The sequence below is a fragment of the Trypanosoma melophagium genome (assembly GCF_022059095.1).
Source record: "Trypanosoma melophagium isolate St. Kilda chromosome Unknown ctg15segment0, whole genome shotgun sequence".
Classification (NCBI taxonomy): Eukaryota; Euglenozoa; class Kinetoplastea; order Trypanosomatida; family Trypanosomatidae; genus Trypanosoma; species Trypanosoma melophagium.
The window spans coordinates 111747-133985 of NW_027125143.1; the positions used below are offsets into that span (position 1 = coordinate 111747).

General features: G+C 40.7%; 7 protein-coding genes across 7 annotated transcripts; all 7 read left to right on the forward strand.

Annotated features, from left to right (window-relative positions):
• Positions 1-2322: 2322 nt before the first annotated feature.
• On the forward strand, positions 2323-4545 carry LSM04_007656 (uncharacterized protein; the record flags this gene model as incomplete). The annotated part of the gene is made up of 1 exon (XM_067338346.1): positions 2323-4545. The coding sequence occupies one exon, from the start codon at positions 2323-2325 to the stop codon at positions 4543-4545; it is 2223 nt and encodes a 740-aa protein (XP_067193788.1).
• Positions 4546-5034: 489 nt separating this feature from the next.
• LSM04_006824 (uncharacterized protein) lies at positions 5035-5961 on the forward strand (the record flags this gene model as incomplete). Its single annotated transcript, XM_067338347.1, has 1 exon — positions 5035-5961. One exon carries the CDS (start codon positions 5035-5037, stop codon positions 5959-5961), a length of 927 nt encoding a protein of 308 aa, XP_067193769.1.
• A 751-nt stretch (positions 5962-6712) lies between these two features.
• Positions 6713-8500, forward strand: LSM04_000444 (Nonaspanin (TM9SF); the record flags this gene model as incomplete). Its single annotated transcript, XM_067338348.1, has 1 exon — positions 6713-8500. The coding sequence occupies one exon, from the start codon at positions 6713-6715 to the stop codon at positions 8498-8500; it is 1788 nt and encodes a 595-aa protein (XP_067193642.1).
• A 919-nt stretch (positions 8501-9419) lies between these two features.
• LSM04_007461 (DNA-directed RNA polymerase III subunit Rpc5) lies at positions 9420-11558 on the forward strand (the record flags this gene model as incomplete). The annotated part of the gene is made up of 1 exon (XM_067338349.1): positions 9420-11558. The coding sequence occupies one exon, from the start codon at positions 9420-9422 to the stop codon at positions 11556-11558; it is 2139 nt and encodes a 712-aa protein (XP_067193784.1).
• A 675-nt stretch (positions 11559-12233) lies between these two features.
• Positions 12234-14759, forward strand: LSM04_002998 (uncharacterized protein; the record flags this gene model as incomplete). The annotated part of the gene is made up of 1 exon (XM_067338350.1): positions 12234-14759. One exon carries the CDS (start codon positions 12234-12236, stop codon positions 14757-14759), a length of 2526 nt encoding a protein of 841 aa, XP_067193700.1.
• An 816-nt stretch (positions 14760-15575) lies between these two features.
• LSM04_005982 (Dpy-30 motif) lies at positions 15576-18761 on the forward strand (the record flags this gene model as incomplete). Its single annotated transcript, XM_067338352.1, has 1 exon — positions 15576-18761. One exon carries the CDS (start codon positions 15576-15578, stop codon positions 18759-18761), a length of 3186 nt encoding a protein of 1061 aa, XP_067193755.1.
• Positions 18762-19405: 644 nt separating this feature from the next.
• On the forward strand, positions 19406-22027 carry LSM04_009667 (uncharacterized protein; the record flags this gene model as incomplete). The annotated part of the gene is made up of 1 exon (XM_067338353.1): positions 19406-22027. One exon carries the CDS (start codon positions 19406-19408, stop codon positions 22025-22027), a length of 2622 nt encoding a protein of 873 aa, XP_067193817.1.
• Positions 22028-22239: the final 212 nt, after the last annotated feature.

Below are 22239 nucleotides of genomic sequence, written 5' to 3' on the forward strand. Positions count from 1 at the left end.
AGAAGAAAGAAAGAATATACAACGAAACGTAAAAATAAAAGACAAACGCTGCTGGTTCTGTAATATCGGACACTATGATTTGTTTGACTCATTTTCTGTTTGTGTGTATGTATGTATGTATGTATGTGTGTCTACTTATTTTATTCCTGTAACTGACTACAGCTTCTTCGATAACAGTAGTAGCGCTGTCGGATCTGTACTCCTATTCTCATTTTCTTTTTTGTTTTGTTTTGTTTTTTCTTTCTTATTCGTATTCACTAGAGCTGATGTCTCTCATTCTTACTTTTCGTTTTCCTTTGCTCTTTTTTTTTTTTTTGGGGGGGGGGGGACTTTCTTTTTCCTATTTTATCAATTGGAATGAAAAGAAAAAGAAGTAAAAGGAAAGAAGTGATCTGTATACATTTATCATTTATTTGGAAAATGATTGTTGAGATGTATGTGTGGTCGTATCGTGGACACTTTTGGGAGGAGTCATTATTGTAAAGTGAAATACACCCGAACAAATATATATCCATTTGCAATATGTGCAAGCGTGTTTTTTTTTTTTTTCCTTGTGCATGTGTGATTGTGTGTAATATGCATAAAAAGACAAAAAACAAATGAGAAGGGAGAATATAATTAAAAAAAAAAGATGCTGAAAATTTTTTAACAAGATCGAAAGAGAAAAGAAAAAATGACACTGGAAAATGAAAAGAATGAAGTTATGGAATGAGTTCTCACTGATATATATATATATATATATATATATATATATATGTATATAATGAGTTGTGGTTGAAATGAATGACTGTAGTGTGTGGACTGCCAATAAGAGAGAAGGAGAGAAGGGGGAGGAGCAATACAACGACAACCCCGAATCTCCATCTGTCTTTCTCTCCCTTTCTCTCTCTATGCATACGTATATATATATATATATATATATATATATATAGATTTATATTTATTTATTTATATTTATTTATTTATTTGGCTATATAGGTAGGCGAAGAGTGAAAACGGGAATGGTGAGAGAGAAAAGAGAAGGATAAGATAAGAATAATCACGCGAACACATATGTACAAACATATACTTGCACTTTTCCGCTTAACAGGACACAAAAACAAGAAAATAAAAATGGAAATACTTTATGGAGCGAATAAAGGGGTAGAACAGAAGGGAATTTGAGTTAAACGAAAAGGGAAGAGGGATACTCTCCGACGTATTTTTTCCCCCGGTGTTTTTTTTTTGTCTTCTATTTTTTATTTTCTTGCTTTTCGTTTGATTGGTATTGCCTTGTTTTCGTCCTTTTTATTTTGTGTTTGTCATTTGATTTTATTATTATACTTACTTTCTCATTATTGCCTCTGTTGACTGCAGCTCCATCAAAGTGCCTTTTTTCTTTTTATTTCTTTGTTTTTTTTATTATTTTTATTTACGACTTTATTCGCGTCTACATTCTCTCTATTTTTTTTTTTTCTTTCCATGTGTTTATGTATGTATTTATTCTCTCTCTCTCTCTCTCTCTCTCTCTCTCTCTCTCGAAGATCAGAGGTGATTCTAGTGAACACTAAAGTTTTTTTCTTCTGTTTATCGTTTTTTTTTTCTATATCTTATTTTGGTTGTTTGGACGACTATCTTTTTTTCCTCTTTTTACCTTTTATTCCTCATTTCACTCATCGCAATGCTTTTTTTGTTTTTTGTTGGTTTCTTTATTCACGTGTTTGCTCTGACGAGGCCCTTTGCCCCAACAGTCGTATTATAACTGCTAATAGCAGTTATTAATCACGTATTTTCGTGAATTTTTCTATCCGATGGATGTTTGATTTATTTCTTTTCTTATTATCTTTTTTATTTTTCTTTCTCTGTTTTCTTCATAAGGAATACTAGAGGGTTAGATAAAGGGTATCCTACTAATACTACCTTATTGTTATTATTATTATTATTATTATTATTATTATTATTATTATATTACTATTTGATATCCACAAAAGAATAGTTTTATCACCGTGACTTTGGTACGCTAGCAGAGAACCACCTTATTTATCTCTTTTCGGCCAAAAGGACAATTCTCGTTCGTTCGTTTGCTTCTTTCTAGTTGTTGTTTTTTTTTCATTTTTATTTACTTTTCTTTCATCCTTTATTTTCTTTTTTGTTTTGTTTTCTTGTTTTGTTGGGATTTCCATTTCCTCACTATCCCCGATCGATTCCACCACGCATTACGTCTCTCTGGCCGTAGCTCCGTATCCATCCTCTGGTTATAGAGTTGTATAATTATATAGTTATATAATCTTATATTTAACTATATCTATCTATAACTATTTCTCTGTGTGTTTGTTTTATATCATGTGGTCGTTGCGAAATGCGTTTCCGCTGATGTCTCTGCCGGACTGCGGCTCCGCTGCGGTGGCAATCACCCCGTCGGACCTTCGCCATTCCCTCCCGCAGTCATCCCCCGCCAGAGAAAAGGAGAAAAATAATAATAATAATAATAATAATAATAATAATAATAAGGGAGAAGATATGAAGGAATGCGAGGAGGTGCACTTTATCGCATCTCTCGCCTACACACTCATCCCGGCCGTTACAGCGGAGGAGGCGGCAGTTGTCTTGTCGTGGGCGCTGGGCGGCAATTGTGTAAATGAAACAGCCGCAGCGGCAGCCCTCACACAAGTGGAGTATTTCTTCGCAGGAACTGATAATGGACAATTGTACATGTTTCCTCTTTTCCCACGTGACTTTCGACCGTTTCTTACACCCACAAACAGTATAGAACCCAACGCTCAACTACCACAACAAGAGTCATCATCATCGTCATCAACCAATAATAATAATAATAATAATAATAATAATAATAATAATAATAATAATAATAATAATAATAATATGGGAGGAGTGAGAAGCACGATAACAACACCATCTGTTCTATGGAAGGCGGGACATCGTCGATTGTTGCATCTTCATGGATGTGAGGAGCCGGTGGTGTCAGCGGCGGTGCTTGGCAACGTTATCGCCTCTGTGTCTACGGATGCATATATGCATTTAAGTATGTTTCACCCAACACCGCGTCATGTTGTGAGCATCCCACACCCCTCACCGCTGCGTTCTGTACTGTTGTGGGAGGGTAATATATTTGTAACGCGTGAAACCAATGCAGAGCGGCGGTCCGAGATTGCAGAGGCGGAGGCGGCTGTGGTGTATGTTATTGCCGGTGATGAGAGTGGTGTGGTACGCATCTGGCGGGTAAATGTTGATAAGAGTTCATTTTTTCTTACAGCTGTCTTTGCCATTTCTACACCTGCTGGTTGTGTTGGGTTTGCCTCTCCATTGCATTATCTTTCGCGTGAGGATCGTGATTCACGACCCGCCGTTACACGGCAAACAAAAATGATTCACTGTCTTGCCATTGATGATGATCAGCGGCTGCTCGCCGGTGTGGAAGGGGGAGTTGTGGTTTGGTCACTCGCAGCTCTACCGTGGAAACGGCAGGAGGGGGATCATTTATTTTTCTGCAATGATAACGGAATGAATGATGAGGGAGAAAAAGAAAAACAGGCCGTTGTGAACTCCAGACTACGTTTTCGTGCGGAGCGGTTAATGGATATGGGTGTTTGGGTAAAGAGCGGTAAATTACTGCAAGAGGCGTTGCAAAGCGATGGACCAAATGGGGCTGTCGCCTGTGATGAAGATGAAGAAAATAATAATAACAATAATAATAATAATAAACGAGATGGTAATGATGACAATGGAAACCGTGCCCCTGCAACAGTGATTCGAAGAAGTAAGTGGAAGCCTAAATACAACAGACACGTGGCGAGTGGGTTTGATCTGGGTGTGGTGAGCAATATGGTGGCAGTACCATCAAATTTGGGGAATGATACTTCCGCCGTTCAATTCCTTCATGAAGTCTCTGTGCCTCTTATATTTCCATCCCTTAAAAATACCGTTCACTTCCCACTCTCTGTGGTGGAACCTGTATTCACCCCACTGCGGATTCTCGCTACCACTGGTAGTTCATGCTTTGCCGTCCTCGTACTACAACACGGTAAACGCATTGTTACGAGTGGATCCGACAGCAGAGTTGTACTCTGGCAATGGGACACTGCAGCGGGAACGTATGTGATGGCACTCGCATCTGAGAAAACTGAAGGACATCGTGTATTGGGACGACATCTTTGTCTTTTGCGATCGCCGGATATTTTTCTATCCTGTGGATATGATGGTGCTTTGGTGCAAGAATGGCACGTGTATGACGAGCCAGAAATGTTAATGCGTTGTGAACGACGTTTCTCAGTAAAACATATTAACCCCGGTACAAAAGAACCCGATACAAGTGATGCACCCCCAGTAATAAAGTTAAGGGATGATGAAGACGTAGATGCCGTCTCGGGTATTGCGTGTGCTATTACATTTCCAACATTCTATGCTTTCTTTGTTGTAGGACTCTTTGAGTGCATGATTCAGACCTTCGGCCTGTCTGAGGTGCAGGGTTGTACGCCTCCAGAAGGCTATATTTATAATGGCTACAAGACAGTACGGGTAACGCTACCAGCGAAATCTGATAACTGATGTGAAAGAGTAATCGTTGGAAGGAAAGAAAGAAAGAATTTAAGAAATGAAAAAGAAAAGGAAAAAGAAAAAAACGAAAGTGTTTTATAAATTTAATCTTACAGAAGTTTATATATATATATATATATATGAGTTTTTTTTGTTTTTTGTTGGTTGGTTTGATTGTTAGATTTTCTTCTTGCCGTTTTTCTGTTCTTTTTTTTCCCCTTTCGCTTATTTGGCAGTACTGCACTGCTTCCCTTAATACTGTCCTCCATCTCCTCCTCCTCCTCTTGCTCCGTTCCTTTCATTTCAAATGAAAAATAATCAACTAACATCATTATTCCCTCATCTCCAATTCTACACGAATTTCTGGTTCTCTTTTCTTTTCTTTTTTATATTGATTTCTCTTCCATTAGGTGTTTAGAGTTTAACTGACTGACTGACTAAAAAGAGGTCTTTGTAGCTCCTCACAGCAAAATTTAACGCTCTCCAGTTTGAGGGGCAAAGATGGACATCTTCGCTGGTGCATCTAGTTTATCCGAGACGGTGGAGCTGGTATTAGTAAAGAACGGTCTTCAGTATAGTAAGATGATGTCCCAACTCACCACCGATACATCGACTACAGTTGATAATACTGGACTGTGTGAATCTCTACTCCACACTATTCATCATCTGCCGAGTATATCAACGCCATCGCCGCCTTTCAACACCGCCTTTGGGAATACAAAAGCCCCACTATTACTTTTATTTGCCCCGGCGTTATTATTACGAGCGGCCACACTTCTCGCCTCTCCGCACGCAGACACATTAAAACCAGATGCAGCTTGGCATATTGCAGTCGCCCCTTTTTTACTCGCCACGCAGAGTGAACTGCTTGCCTCACCGGGGCAGCGGGCGGCACGTGTGAATACTTTACCGCAACCACCGCAATTACACAGCGCCCGGCACACACCGATGTGGAATGATATTCTCACACAAACTATATTGGCAGATTTGGTGCCACTTCCACCATCCGCACTGCAGAGGGATAATCCATTGAGTGCGGAGAATCTTGGGGGTGTGATTTGTGTCTTGACGTGTGGATTAGTGCACTTTATTCAATCATTGATGCTTTTATCCCAGCGTGTTTTGTGTGGATCTGGAACGCTTGAATTCTGCAAGCGAACGATGTCTGTAGTTTTATCACCAGTAGTTGTAATGTATGGAGCAAAAACGAGGAATTTACAAATAGCTATGAGTTCCCTTCTTCTTCATATTAGATGTTTGTTGGCTACGCGAGAGGCAGTGGGTGAACTTCGGCAAGAACGATTAATAGAAAAGTGGTCTGAGGGTATGCAGTGTTGGCTTGATTTGGCGACGCAGACAGGGAATACAGTTTGTATTCAACTTCTCTTTCCCTATATGTTATCACCAGATATTTACTGGACATCATAAAAGATTTTTCTATCAATCTATGGGTCTGTGTGAATATTATTCATCTATCTATTTTGCTCATATCTGAGCTAAACGTATTGGTTAAGGCAGAAATCCCATGTGTTTGGTTTTAATTTTTTTATAGGATCCATGATGACAATCGATTTAAAGTCAGAAAATGGTTCTTTGCTAGAAAAGTTTTGTATAGGTGAGAATAACAAAAAGAATGGAGCTATTAAAACCCAACAGTTTCAGTGTTTTGGGTTTTTTTTGTTTTTCTCAGTTATGTAAGTATTACAAATATATATATATATATATATATATATATATATAGATAGATAGATAGATATATATAGATATGTGAAATTATTACTTTTCTTTTCTTTTTTTTCTTTCTATTTAAACCTCTTAGGGTTGAGTATCGCATAGTGACCTGCAATCCGGTATTTACATCAGTAGAGAACAATAAACGCACAGGTAAAATAACATTAGAGTACACAAGAGGAAGTGACGTGTTTGTCCAGGGGGAGAACGGACAACAAACAAAAAAAAAAGAAAAAGAAAATCGAAGAGGGAAAGAACCAAAACCAAAAAAAATTTGAGGAAATATATTATTTATATATTAAAGAAATACAAATACAAATAAAGATAGCGACCCAAATCAATTGCTCAGGAAGTGGAAAAGAATAAAAATAAAAGGAACGGGAAAGAAGGTGTGTTTGCGTGTTTGAAAGGTGGGGAAAAGCAAAAACAAAAAAGAAAAGGATACGAGATGCATTCTCCTATTTATTTCCTTTTCATCCTGTTAATTGTGTTGGTTACTATTGCTGCCCATGCCGGGGAAGACACCAACACGTATGCGGACGGTGAACCGGTACGAGTATATGCCAATAAAATAGGCCCTTTACATAATGCTTTTGAAACATATGATTTCTTCCGAACACCCGGTTGTCCTCCTGCAAGTAATGAACAGAAGACACCGACACTAGGACAGGCACTTGTTGGTGATGAATTGTATGAACTAAATGTTTCTATTCACTATGGCAAAGATGTAAGACATGCCGTCATATGTCGTTTTACACCAACGGAGGAAGATTTAAGACGCTGGAAAGAGATGATTACTGGTAGCTACGCGTATCAATTGCTCGTGGATGAACTTCCACTATGGGCAATGTTTGGTAAAGTAACGAGTCATGGACCTATGATTTACCTTCATCGTGTTTTTCATCTTGGTACAAATAACCACCAGCTTGTTAATGTTACCCTTGAAACCGGGCGAATTGATAGTCTTGCTGCTGGCAAAACCTATGAATTTACCTATTCTGTGATTTTTTCACAGTCACCTATATTGTTTGAGAATCGATTTGCAAAATACATGGATGAAGACCTCTTTGAACCACGTATTAGATGGTTTGCTATTGCTAATTCATTGTTACTAGCTGTTTTTCTCGTTATTGTGGTTACAATGATTCTTTCCCGTGTAATTCGTGCTGATTATCAACGTATTGAACATGAATTACGAATGCGAGATGAGGGAAATGATGATCTTGTGGATAGTACAGGCTGGAAACAACTGTACGCAGACGTACATCGTGTTCCATCTTTTCCAACATTGTTATGTGCGCTTGTTGGCACTGGTGTACAATTGGCAGTGGTGTTTGTTATGGGAGTTCTTACAGCAGCATTATACAGTTTTCGTCGTAAACCCACACAGGGTGCTGTTACAGTTGTAGCAGTATCATATGCTTTTACTGGTATTGTGGCGGGATTTGTCTCATCTGCACAGTTTCTAAGGTATGCCATGTTAAGTCCTGTACTTTCTAAAAAATGGATGCGATGTATGGAATTCACCATGTTAGTATTTCCATTATTTCTTATTTCATGTGGTACGGTAACAAATGTATTGGCACACCTTTATGAATCTGCTCAAGCTGTTCATATTGGTGGTGTTACTTTTCTTGTTGTGCTACTTCTTGTTGGATTTTGTCCATCTGTTGTAGCCGGAACTCTTTTAGGACGTTATGCATATAGGCGTTTAGCCTTGGCCCCACGAAGTCATCGTGACTTGCCGCATGTAAATCAAATTCCCCGTCTTATTCCTCCAGCACCTAATGTGTTTTTATCCACTACTGTTTTTATTATTCTATGTGGTGCACTTCCATTTGGATCCATTGTATTTGAACTCTGTCTCGTGCTTAGTTCTATGTGGTTAAACAAACTTTACTACTTGTACACCTTTTTATTGCTCACCTTTATTATATTCCTGGTTGTTACCTGCTGTGTTTCTATCGCCGCCACATATGTACTGCTAAACATGGAGAATCACCGTTGGCCGTGGGTGACATTCGGATTTGGCGCATCTAGCGGATTATATGTCTGGTTATACTCTCTCTATTTCTATACATTCCGTACGGCAATGAGTGGATTATTCACTACGGTATTTTACTTTACATACTCTGCCACTTTGTCTGCGGCGGTGGCACTCACAGGAGGATCTTTTGCGTTTCTCACCGCCTCAATATTCATTCGTAAGATTTACGCCTTTGTAAAGTCAGACTAGGCAACAGAGAAAGACGTCAAGAAAAAGAAAGAATGAAGAAGAAGAATAACGAGTGATACCCCCAAACGAAAAAATGTAAGAGAAAGAAAGGAAGAAATAAAGAAAATATATCTCTATCATTGTTTATGCGTCCGTATGTGTTTCTGCTTTTTTTTTTCTTCCTTCCTTCCTTCCTTATTCCTTTTATTTAAAAGTGATGGGAGGTACAAACATGGGATAAGAGAGAAGAAAAAAAGAATGAAAAGGGAGAGAGTGACTGGTGGTTGGGGTTTCTAACCGTGATGATGAAACTGCCAATAGGTGGTGGGCTGAAATGTTAGAGACGATTTCTTGAGAAAGAATTGCGTAGATGATTCTATAGGAAGAAGAAAACTTCATTTGTTACTGTGATGTTGGTTTCTTTCAACTCTTTTGTGTTTTGCCTCTGTGTACAACAATGTGCATCTAGTACTCTGGCGACTCGAATACTCAGAAGGAAATATACACTAAAAGCGAAAAAAAGGAGGAAAATAAGACGGATGAACTGAAAGGGGACAGCAATAGTATATATATATATCCCAATTGACGTATTTCAGTGTATAATTTCTCTCTTTTTTTCTTTCTTTCTTTCTTTTTGCCTTCGCCTCCCTTTACTGTTACTTTTCCTCTCTTTATCTGAGTGATCATGTCTCTGTCTATATGTGCCTTTTGTATAAATGTATGTATGCATGTGCTTCTTGTAAAGCTCCTTTTCTCTGTGATCTATTTATTCTTTGACTTATGTATATATATATATATATATATAAAGTACGTGGAGTGATCATTATTTGATCTCTGGAATTAACCCAGAATCTCAGTGAAGAATAAGGGAATAGAAAGAAAGTGGAGAAGAAGGGGAAGAAGAAGGTGGGGAATTATTTATAGTCACACCATTGTGCGAATGAAGTTTGGCGTGGAACAGGAACAACGACAAGAGCCAGGTGATGGTGATGAGGTGATAGCCACATACAATGTATACGCCTCACCCATGTTGCAGCATCAATTACATATATTTCAATTTCCACTACGGCGTAAGATGCGGCCGTATGAGGCGAGTGATGTGCAACTCTTCGCCACAGAAGGTGTATTACAAGCAGAAGATCCATCCACATTAACATCATCTGCCACAAGAAGAACAGAAACAACATCTAATGCTCAATCTCAAGGAAATTCATCTAATATGATTTTGCGACCCTCATCAAGATTAACGATGCATTGTCGTATTGATACATTTGGTTCAAGTTCCTTTGCCGAGCCACCGGCAGAACAACGACAACAAATGGATAATGCATCAGGAATAGGAGGACAACAACGAAGACATTCTTACCACTATGCATTACAGTCACATCCCTTTCAGTCACGTTGTGATTACGCTGTTGGTTTTATTGTTGATGGGGGAATTCACCTTACTCCTGTAAGTACGATTCAGCAGTTTACACCTATTATAAAACCAACCTCATTTAACACAGTACATCGTGTGGGTGATGCCTTTGTGAGTGCACCATCTATGGCTATTGTTCCTGGTCTCACTATCTCGGATCGCATTAATCGTGAGATGTTGCGACAGCGTAGTGTGATGTTAAACACAGATGCCGATACGGCGAAGGAACTGCAGTATTTCCCGATCAACTCCGTAGAGAGTATGGCGATGCGGCGTCGTCTCTGGTCGCCGGTGTATGACGCCGCCCCCATCGCACGTGCCGCCGCCACACAACGTGTAAAAACACGCACAGAAGACAGTCTTTTTCCACCAGAACTTCTCGTTTCCGGCGGTATTACAGGGGGCGAAGGGGCGACCATGGCGGGGAATCTCCTCCGGCGCTACGCCGATCGTCATAGTGTGATGGATCAAGTACTCGTATTGCTGCGGCGGTGTCAGGTGTTGACATTTGCAGAACTGCGGGAGTTGATTGTTCCACCCGATCACGCATTTACTCCCTCATCACCGGTCTCACGTCAACAACAACAACAACAAAGACAAAACCAACAACAACAACAACAGGAACAAGAAGGTCATGTGAAGGATGAACAGCTTCTTGAGGCATTACGTGAAGTGGCTGTTTGGATGCATGGGGTGTGGGTGTCCAAGACGGCTCCTTGCTTTAAAGGACCGGTGGCGGCTTTACGTGAAGTTATCCTCCTTTATTTCTTTGAAAGCCCAGACGCTACTGTCAAGCGCGCCAACCTAAATGCTCTTGTTAAGAGTACTGTGCTTAAACGAACTGTAAAGGAAGTGTTAGAGAGTGTTTCCTCACTTAATAAGGATGAACCAGATCCTTCAAAGCGAGTCTGGCGTCTTTGGCATGTGCCTTCTTCTACTGCAGCACGAGAGGCTATGGTGCGGGTTTCAGAAAGTATTTGTCCACAGGAAATCACATTTCAACGAATGCAGTGGGAAAAGTTTAAACCTTATATAATGTCACATTTGAATGCCATTAATGCAGGACAATCTGTACCACGTCTTCTTTTCACTACTCGAAGAAATGATGTGGGCGGTGTTATTACCAACATTACTGGTACTGTTGCTGCTGCGGCGGCGGCGGCGGCCACAACAGGTGGTACGCCTACTTCTTTTAAGGAAGAAGATATTGCTCCTATTGTAGGATATATTCGAAGACTATTTCTAGAACATGGGGTGTTAAACAAACAACGTGCAAAGGAACTTGTGATGAAGGCGAAGCAGCAGCATTATCCAGATGCCACTAATCCAATGCTGAGTGCAGCTCTTCAACGGTGTGTGCAACCGTTTACAAATGCTACCTGGGTCTTAAAAACCCTTGGTGAACCAGAAGTAGATCGTCACCGCCCATTGATACTTGAGACAGTACTGGAACTTGTTAACTTTGAGACTCGTGCTTTTCACGCATTACTGGAAGAGAAACAAAAACTTCTACGCGCTGGCAGTTCCAGTGGCGATGATGATCATGCTGGTGTTGAGGATTTGCAGAAAGTCATCTCCCGTGTGTTGTCAGAAGTGGCGGTATATAAGCAGCACGAGAGGTTGTGGCATCTTAAGAGTGGCAACGTGATCATCGAGTAATAAAAAATCCCATGTGGTTTGGACACAAAGAAGAACGAGGGTAAGTATGGTGTAAACAAATTTTCTTTAACAAAAAGAAAAATAAAACATGAATATAGTTTAAATTAGTCATAAGAATGGCAGAAAAAGCTATATGGTGTATTTCTTTCTTTGTTTTTTTTTTTTTTTCTGGTGTACATCTAATTCTCTTTGTGTTTCTTTGTTTGTGTGTTTTTCTCTGCATATAGGGATAATGGTGGTTAGAATCAAAACTCCCTTTATTACCTGCCAGAAACGTATCCTTATGATTTTTTCTTTCGTTCTTCGTATTCTTTTTTTGTATTTCTAGAGTTGTACAAGTTGTAGAGAAAAGAAAGGGGGAAGGATAAACAAGAGGGAGAGAAAAGTAGATAGGATTTCAGCACTAAAGAAATACATTACTCATCACTGAAAAGAAAAGAGAAAAAAAGGGAGGAAGAACAAGAAAAAGAATAAGGTTTCTATCTTTATCTATCTCTGCTTTTGTTTATTTGTTTTTTTCGTTTTTCACTATTTTCTAAGATTAAAGTTTCAAGGTAAATTGAGTGCCTCTGACTCTTTTCTTTTTTACCTTTTTGTGTTCTTCGTGTTGTTTGCTTTATTGCCAACTTTGTGTACTGTGTGAGTACGGACCTTCTACACTTTCTTTAAGTACTCATGGATACTCTGGCATATGTGTGCAGAGAGCGAGACGCTAATGCCGTTCGCCTTGAGGTTCCATTAATATCTGTCAAGGCGACAGCATTCAGCGGTGGCTGTAATACAAATAATAACAACAATGAGAATAATAATGGCGAGGAGGTGCCTGCTTTGCTCGCCTCACACCGTAAACTGTTGTGTATGAATATGAAACAATCAAACCGACTGCGTGTACTTAATCGAAAGGGAAAGTACACTGAGACGGATGTACACACACCTGTGTTACGCCACTTGGTCTCATCTGAGGGACATCTCGACTATTGTGCCTTTTTCGCTGTTGGTGGGAGAGAAGTGGTACGGCTACGGCCCATAAATCAGGCAAATGGGGAGATCAGCATTCATCTGCGTGAGGTAAATTTACAAGAGGAGCTCTACGGTGTTGCGGTTGGAAGTGGTGATGTGGCATACGCACTTGGTAGGAACCATGTCTTTGAAGTGAATATGGAAACTGCAGTTAAAGGGGCGGTAATAGATTTAACTTCCAGAACGGCTGTAAAATACCCTGTTATTGCATACCACCATGAAACGCAACTATTACTAACACCGGCGAAGAGTAACTGTCTCGATCTCGTTTCTGTTACGACCCGTAAAAGTGTACTTCCAAAGGTGTGGGAACCACATGCAAATTATGTTCCTACGGCTGCCTTTTTCTTGCAGCAACGTACCTTTTCCAGTGAACCAGATGGTAATGTGTATATTATTACTGCTGCTCGTGGTAACTCAGAGCTTCGTCTCTGGTGCTACAATAAGGAAACACGTACTTTCTCACTTAAACAAGATGTTTGTATCTCATTTGAGAATGATATAGGGGCGGTAAACAATAAACCTGGCGATATGGGGAAATCAGAGGGAGAAGAGAACTCTTTCCTTATCAGCTGCACACCATCAGAGGAGTACATCACACTCTGTTCACGAAAACACGCTATCGCTGTTGTAGTGCAACTTCACCGCAGCAGCTTCAAGGTAGATCGTATTACTTCATGGAAACTGCAGGGACCAACTCTCAGCAGTGTGGCGACGGTAGGCAAAGTTGCAGAATCCAACGTCAGTGCCTCAGTGGAGTACCAAGTTATGCTAACTATTCGCACTGCCAGTGGTTTCTATGAAGAAATTTTTGATGTTGAGAAACTCGCTGGTGCCTCTAACACCGCCGCGATGAAACAAGCATCCATTTCAACATGGTTTCCATCTGTTGAGACAAGTGGTGGTGCTGGTGCTGGTGGTGATACTGCGGTGGCCGTTCCTACGGCGTTGACTTCAGTCTCCTCTTCTGTTTTAGGTGATAAGATGACAAACGCCGTTCCACAAACGGTGGCATCGAGAATAGTGCGACAGCAGGCATTACAGTTCTGTGATACACTACGTAGCATTGATGAGGGTGTGGTGGGTTTGCAGAAACGTGCCTCAGAGGCTATGCAACTCTTTCAAGATGCCCGCGCAAGAGAGGAGGCTCAGACGATTGGACGCAAATTCGCCGTACGTAATAAAGGCCGTCTGGAGCTTGAACTCGGCCAGCAACAACAAGAACAAGATCGACGACAAACACCACAAACACCTGGAACTGTCACTACCGCACAAAAAGAACTACTGGAGCAAATACATTCTATTGTGGATGAGGTGGAAACACTCACTGCAGGATCGGCTTCAGAAGTAGTGAAGGCGTTACTCTCTCGACGTTTGAAGGATGCGGTAGCGAAAGGTGCAAAGGAAGCAGAACAAATTGAGTTAAGTACTTTGGTGCCGAGTATTCGTTCTACTGACAGTATGAGAGTTTTTAACAATGGTGTGGATGCCGCCATGCGAACACTTGTTCGTGCTATTAAAGATCATTATGCAATGATGCAGACATCTCTCAACGTCACTACTACTTCTTCCTCTGAGTGTATTTCTAAAGCAAAAACCTTTAATGAGGAAATTAAACGTGAGATGCAGCAACTGAAAAATGAACTTAAGGAGACAGTTGAGGTTGTCTCTCAGATGGGTATTAACTCTACTCCTGTTCCCGTTGATCCGGATGTTCTTGTAGCGCGAGCTGTAGAACTTGCGGAAGCTGGTGATTGGGGTACTGCTTTTACTGTAGTGTTAGAGGCTTCTGATATTACGGTGTTGTTGGCATTCCTTGAGAGTAAGGTGTGCACAGAACACAAAGCCACCATTGTCAGTCCACAAACACTTTCACTACCAACATTTCTCAGTCTTTGCCTGCAGCTCTCTTTTGAACTGGAAGAACAGCCAGGAAGCATTCCTCTCCGTATTCAACTTTTACATGCGTTCTATGTGGAGTGGGATGACTCATTAAAAGATATGAAGCGGCAAGCGGCGGTGGCCAAAAACCACCAAAAGCCGATGTTTGAATTAACGAAACAGGAACTGCATAACGTTGCGGAGCAATTGGCCGCCGTTCAGGATAATTCCATCGATCGTCGAAGCCGCAACAACCTCCGCTTGCTGAAGAAGCTGATAGCCTCTTTGATCGCAGAATAACTAGCGACTTTGACAAGGTGTCTTGTTTGTTTGATTTAGTTTTTTGTTCGTTATTATTATTATTATTATTATTATTATTATTTTTATTATTATTATTATTATTATTATTATTATTATTATTATTATTATTATTGCCGCAGTTACAGCAGCAACATAATTTTAAGGACCCTGTTTGCAGTATGGCAGTTGTGGTGATGGTGATGGTGGAAGAGATGTCGTCCGCGAGAAGGAGCGAGAGAAATATATATATATATATATATATATATATATGTGTGTGTATGTATGTATGTGTGGGAAACTTGTTGGCCACACCAAAAGAGAAAAAAGAGAAACTGAAATGGTACACTAAAGAAGCCACACACGCAAAGGAACAAAAACTCACTCATTCACCAAGATATAGAACCGATGTGTGTGAGAGAGAGAGAGAGAGAGATGGGGAAATATGAATGAACAGGAGCATGAGCGCAAAGAGTAGCAGGGAGAGAGATGATAAGAAAGAGAGAAGCATACATGCTTTCTCTCTGAAGGAAAAAAAAGGGGGAAAAGTGAAAAATCGAGAAGAAAGAAAATTGAATGTGCGAGAGAAGCAAACAAAATAATCGGCTGGGTGTGATGTCGCATCTGTGTTAACAAGAAACAATAAAACACGCAACACAACAACATGTTGTTGTGCAGTATATATAGTCTCTGTTTTATGTATGGTTTTTGTACTTTTCTTTGTATGCCTTCTTTTTATTTTTCATTTTTTCTATACTGTTTTTTATTTATTCATAATAGCGAGAAGGAAAAAAAAGGGAAGAATATAAAAACGAAGTGATGAGCGGAGAACGGCAAGTAGAGGTAATGGCCACACCCTGCAATGCCACTCGCGTACTTATTGCGTATGCTGATACATACTTCGGTAAACGACTTTGTGAACATTTTCAAGGCATCACTTTGACCAACAGTACAAATAAGAACAATACCACCAACAATTCTAATGATGTTAAAAGAAAAGGTCAGCGTTACAAGATATTCGCATGTATGTGGGAAAGAGAGAGTGTACAAAAATTGGCGGAATCAGAGGAAATGTTCATGGGAACAGAAATTGTAACAGAACCTACATCAACAGTAGGATTAAAGCCAGATTTTATTAATACTATTCCTCAAATTTCTACTGTTGCCACCTCAACAGGAACTGTTACTACGGATGCTCGAGAAGAAAATCGTTATATTCGCACATCAGCCTTTTGGCGTGGCGATGCGATGGCAATGCAATTCGCTTTACTTGATTCCGATTATATTGTGATGGAACTTCGTCAAGCACAGGATGTCTTTGAAATGATGCATGTCCTCACTACCAAAGAACTGCTAAGTAAAAAACACGTTGTACTTGTTTCGTCACTTTTGACTTGGTTTGCCACACCTCCACTGCAGAGTGAATCCCCAGAGGATGCTAACAACAACAGTAATAACAACCCAAATTTTCTTGAAGAAGACGAAGAGGGAGAAGTGGCAATGGTAGAGGAACAAGAGGAAGGATTACAACCACTTAGCAATCGTGAATTAGATGAACTACTTGGACCCCTTTATACAGATGACTACATGGGCAACGGTAACAATGTTGATGAAGAAGGTAATAAGATGTACGATGATGATGATGAGGAAATAGATAAGAATGTTGAAGCCATGGAAATCTTTACTGAAGATCAATATAATCGTCGAATACCACATGCAAAGTATTATAATTGGCGTGAGGCAGAACGTGTCGTGGCTTCCGCTCATAATGAAGAAAAACACCTTCGCACCTCTGTGATTTTTGCCGGATTACAGTATGGTGAAGGTGAAGATGTACTCGCCCCATTCTTTGCACAGGTTTGGAATCGTGATGAGATGGGTCTACCCGTGTATGGTGATGGAAACCAAATTGTACCTACAATACACGTCCGAGATCTTGTAACACTCACATGGAGACTACTAGAAAGAACAATGCCAACAGAAGAAGTTTCATCACCTGCATCACGTTATTTATTTGCTGTAGATGGTGGAACAGTTAGTTGGGGACGCATGATACAGGCAATGAATCGTGCATTTGGTGGTGAAAAAACGTTTTTGGTACAACCTGAGGATTTTGTATTGTACAATAATGTAGAGTTTTTTACTATAAATCTACGCGTTGATAATCAGACGATGCGTAATTTAATGCCGGTAGATGAAGATTGGGTTGCACAATCAGGTTTTGTACGAAACATTGAGAAGGTGGCGTTTGAATATGTGAATGCACATAACTTACAACCAGTACGAATAAATATTATTGGACCACCTCTCTCTGGTAAGACGTGCGCCGCAGAAGCTTTGGCACGTAATCATTACAGTTTACCTACTTTCACAATAGAGGAAGTAATTGAAGAATATAAGGGTCATGTTGCAATATTAAAAGAACGTCTTGAAAAATTTCGACGTCACTTGTACAACCGCGAGAAAATGCGACGAATGGAGGCCAAAAAGCGCGCATTTTTGCTACCTCAAAAGAAGGAAGAAACAAGTGATGAAATGGAAGTAGATGAAGAAAATGGAGAAAAACAAATTGCTGGTGTTGGTGGTGGTGAAGCTGAAGTAGAGTCAACGATGCATCGCTCTAATGCCTCAGTGGGTCTAAATAACTCAACCAGTGGTAAAAAGGATCGTGTTGCTTCCGATAACGATGATATAGATGACAAGGTTGTGGATTTCACATTAACAGAGGCGGAGGCACAGGAAGTGGAGGCCCTTGTGGAAGAATGTTATAATCAGAATGAACGTGTGACTCGTCTGCAAGAGACTATCTCGGCAATGGAGCGTGTGCTTATGATGAAGTTGCGATTACAAGCAACTCTAACTTCTGACACACTTAACGTGAATAATCCGAAGAAGCGAAAGGAGCAACAAGGGAAATCCAAACGGTCTAGTAAGTCACCTGGTAAAAAGGCAGTCGGTGAAGAAGAAGAACCCTCAGTAGAACAGCAGGAGAATGCACCTTTTCAAGACAAGGCACTTGCATTAATGATGCGTTGGCGCCTTGCTCGTGCAGACTGTCGTAATCAAGGATATGTGTTGGATGGTTTTCCAGAAACTGTTACGCAAGCACGACTTGTGTTTGGCGATACACCACTTGAAATACCCGATACTCTGGATGAGACAGTACCTTCTACATCAGCGGGAGTATCTCCGGTTTCTCCAGGCGCAGGATTATCATCCCTTTCGGATGGGAATATGGCACCACCCACATCCGAGCCATGTGATGAGGCACGACTACCTTCATTTGTTTTTGTGTTTAATGCGGCTGAAAATTACCTACGTGATAGACTTACTGCAGTATCTCGGGTGTTGGAGGGACCACCAGGAACAGAGGAAAAACGTCTCGCACGGTTTGAGGAAGCCTTGACAGTATATAACAAACAGTTTGTGAATACGGATTACTCGTTACCAAACTTTTTCGAGTGTGCTTCTACAGTGACGAAGACACTTACGCCTGGTGGTCGTAAACCAAAAGTGATTACAGTTAAAGTGGACAAAGAACCATTAATGCTTCCGCCACCCCCACCGTCCGTCTTTGCTGTTGCACCGCCCACTAATGTAGTGAAAGTGCTGTGTGAATATGTAGGCGCACCACACAATTTCGGTCCCACACCAAAGCAGAAGTTTGAAGAGGAAACACGAGAACGTAATCTGGTGGCGGAGGAGTGTGAGAAACAACGTCAAGAGCACCTGGAGCAGCAGAAACGTGAAAAGCAGGAGTATGAACGTGAGAGTGCACAGCAGCAGGAAGTGGAGAATGCACATCGGGCTGTGGAAGAGAAAGATCATGCCTCACTGGAGGAGCGCAAGATGCCACTGCGGCTATATCTACAGCAAAATATTCTACCACTATTGAGTAAGGGTTTGGTAGAAGTGTGTCGTCAGCGCCCTGGGGATCCGGTTGATTTTCTTGCTGAATGGCTTGTACGCCACAATCCACTAGATGATTCGTGTTTCGACTTGTAATACAAAGTCGTTATGTTCCGTTATTCTTATCAATATTCTTCTTTGGTGTTTCGCGGAATATCTTTACCTTGGTGTTGTTGATGTTTGTTTGTTTGTTTCTTATTTTATGTCTCACCACTTATTTGAGATGGTGTTTAAGATGTACGTTAGCTGTTTTATTATTATTATTATTATTATTATTATTATTATTTTGTCCTTTCATGTCATTTGCTCTATTCACAATCTACACTATGGTGTCGCACTGACTTCAAGCACACTGTAGGTGAGCTGGTGAAGTATGCGCGGCGTTTTTCTTTTCTTTTGTTAGTCGTATTTACTCCTCGTTATTGGAAAGAAAAGAAGAAGAAAAAAAAAACGTCAGGAAAAGAACGTGAAGCATAAATTGACATGTAGTTCTTCCCCACAAACTCTTCTGATGGGTGGGTGTAAGAAAGCAAAGTGAGATAAAATGCATCTTTGCTGAAGTTTTGATGGCTTTATTAATTGTATTCGTCTTGATGAAAGAGATGGTTGTTTCTTTTTTTTTTTTTTTTGACATTACATCATTCCTTCTTTTTCTGTTTTTTTTTTTGTTTCTAACTTATTTCTTAATGGCTACAAGTATATCTGTATTTTTTTTTTCTTTTTTGCACTGGTATTCTGTTATGTTCACTCCTGACGACTCAAGCTCATCACTAGACGAAAACAGTGCTTCCGTCAAAAAGAAGGCCACGTCGCGTCGAAGCATGAAATCACTCTTCGCAGAAGACGCTCTGCAGTCTAAACAAGGTGTTACTTCACTACGCTATGAGGATAAGAGTGCCACCGATAAAGCCGTCTCTCGCACTGTTATGGGAAAGGATAGTAATAGTAGTGACGGTAATAACAGAAATAGTGGTATTCCACCGAATGCCCCATCACCATTGCAAACCGCTTCACAGGCTGTGGTGCTGACATATAAAGGTGAAACTTCATTAGGGCCTTGTGTAGTCGCTTTGTGTGTGCCGCATGTAAATGCCTCTATTACGATTCCACTAATCGCCATTGTTGACCGTGAGAAGCGCCCACGATGTAGGGTTCGATTAGATGAGAATCTTCAGCTTCTGCAAAACAAGTCTGAACCACAGTATGCTTCTCTGTACGATCCTAACTTTAATGGTCATTGGTCACTTATGTTCAAGGGACGCCGTGAATGTACAGAGTTTGTTGCTGCTGCACAGACCTGTCTTCACTGCACAGATGTAGGAGACAATAACAAAGTTCCTTTTATTAATTGGGATAATAAAAATGGAGTAGAAGAAGGCGAATCTTCAAAAGTTGTTTCCCGTGGTGATGTTGTATCTGTATCATTTATGATATGGCTGCTTCGGCGAGTACCAGGCACACGCTTTTTTTCTCTGGGTAAAATAATTGAGGAAGTCCCTCCAGAGGCACCACGTGAAATTGTGGTTGGTGATGGAACCATGATGATTGGCATAGAAGAGGCTCTTCTTGGGATGAGCGTTAGCGACAATAGTGATAGTGGTAGTGGAGCCTCGAGATTAGTCTTTGTATCACCTACAAAAACACAAATTAGGCAGGGTATAGGCAATCCAGAAGTAACATCAACAGATACTGTTGTTGTACATATTACCTGTCATGAAGTTATATCTCGTTATACCGGTGGTAGTGGTAGTGGTGGCAGACCGGTTGTCACAGATTACTTGGGGAATAGAGTTTTCCAAGGTAACAAACAGACAGAAGGAAGAGAAATAATACATGGCAAGAATAATCCTCCAACGGTAGAAGTTCCAATGAATCCTACGGCTGGTGTTGGTGACACTAATATGCTCCTGCAAGCCATCCTTTTACAGACACTTCAACAACAACAGTTAAATAACAAAAATGTTGGTAATCTGGGAGGTTCTGCTACGGAGACCCAAAACTCCAATACTCACTGGGATGTTGTTGAACGCGGTATTGAACGAGTTCAACTTCAGCTTTCGTCACTTTACGAAAAAATTGATCGTCTAGGTATAGATGAAAAAATTGAGAAGAATAATCTTGCTATTGAACGAATTGTGAAAAAGGCCATCGGGAAGGCACCTGTTAATGACGTGGATGTAGAAGATATGGTAAAAGACCGAGATGGTCTACTTGCTGTTATTGAACGACTGAAAGGTCGACTTGAGGAAGAAACGAGTAATTATCACCGAGCCCTTGAGGCGATGGGGCGTCATAAGGATGATCTACACCGCATGCAGAATGACATTCGAATACAAGAAGAAGCGCACACTTCTCGGATGCGAGAATTAGAGGAGCAACGTCGATTACAACTGGTGGAAGCGGAAGTGCGACACCGTCAGGCTCTTGAACGGGTATCTGAAGAGAAGTTTCGTGAGGGTCAAGATGCGGGTTTCAACGCAGGCGTGCAGGTTGGGCGGCAAGAGGCACATGATGCTGCAGGCACTCATAGTGAAATGGAGTGGAAGGAACGTGTCTTTGCTAGTGAGCAGCGTGCTGTGTTGTTAGAATCAGAAATGCAAGAAAAGGAGGGACGTCATATTGCGGAACGGCGACGATTACAAGAACAAATTGATGCCCTACAAGATATGGTATCGCGATTGGAAAAACGTGACGAGAAAAATGAGGAACGAACTATCTCGCAGATTGGACCTGATATAATAGAGAAACAATGCAAAACACTGCGTCGTGCGCTGAATGCGACATATACAAGCATTGAGACGCAATTATGTGCACTAAATCAAGAAACTGTGAGAGTTGAGGATGTTTTACAGATGGTGCTCTTCGCCGTCAGGTCTGAAGCCCATTCATTTACAGATGAAATTAAGAAGGAAAGAGCGCTGCAATTTGAGAAAGTGTCTCCTGTTGGGGAAATTGGAGAACGGCTGACTACATTATTAAATATTCAGGACGAATCCGCTCCTGCAGAAGAGATAGTGGGTAAAGACATGGGCTCGGAAGAGGGAAATGACGTTGTTGACGAAAAAAAAGAAACAGAAGAAGAAGAATCCGTGGGGTTTCCTCCCACGAATGAACAGAAGGAAAAGGATGACTTTCTGGATTTGAATGCTCTACCAGTACCACCACCACAAATGCTGCAAACATTAGCATATAATAATCCCGATGCATTTCCTGATCCACCAGAACTTTTGTTAACAGACGATAATAATGATAATAGGAGTATCCTTTCAGGTAGTAAACAAGTTATGGAGGTTGACCTATCTCAAGAAGAAAAAACCGAAGACCAAATGATTCCTGGTAATGAAAAACAAGATCACTGTTAATGATTGTTATCTTTATTTGTTATTTCTCTTAGTTTTATTTCATCCCCTGTTGTTTACGGGAAATTATGTGTCTCTATGTTGTTATTTTTGACGTTGGTGTTAAATGTCCCTTTGAGACATCCAGTTTATCGAATCCTTAATGGAGGTGTGTCAGTTTGACTCTGGAGGAGGGGAAAGTAGAAAAAAAAAGTAATAATAGAGACGGGTTGGTA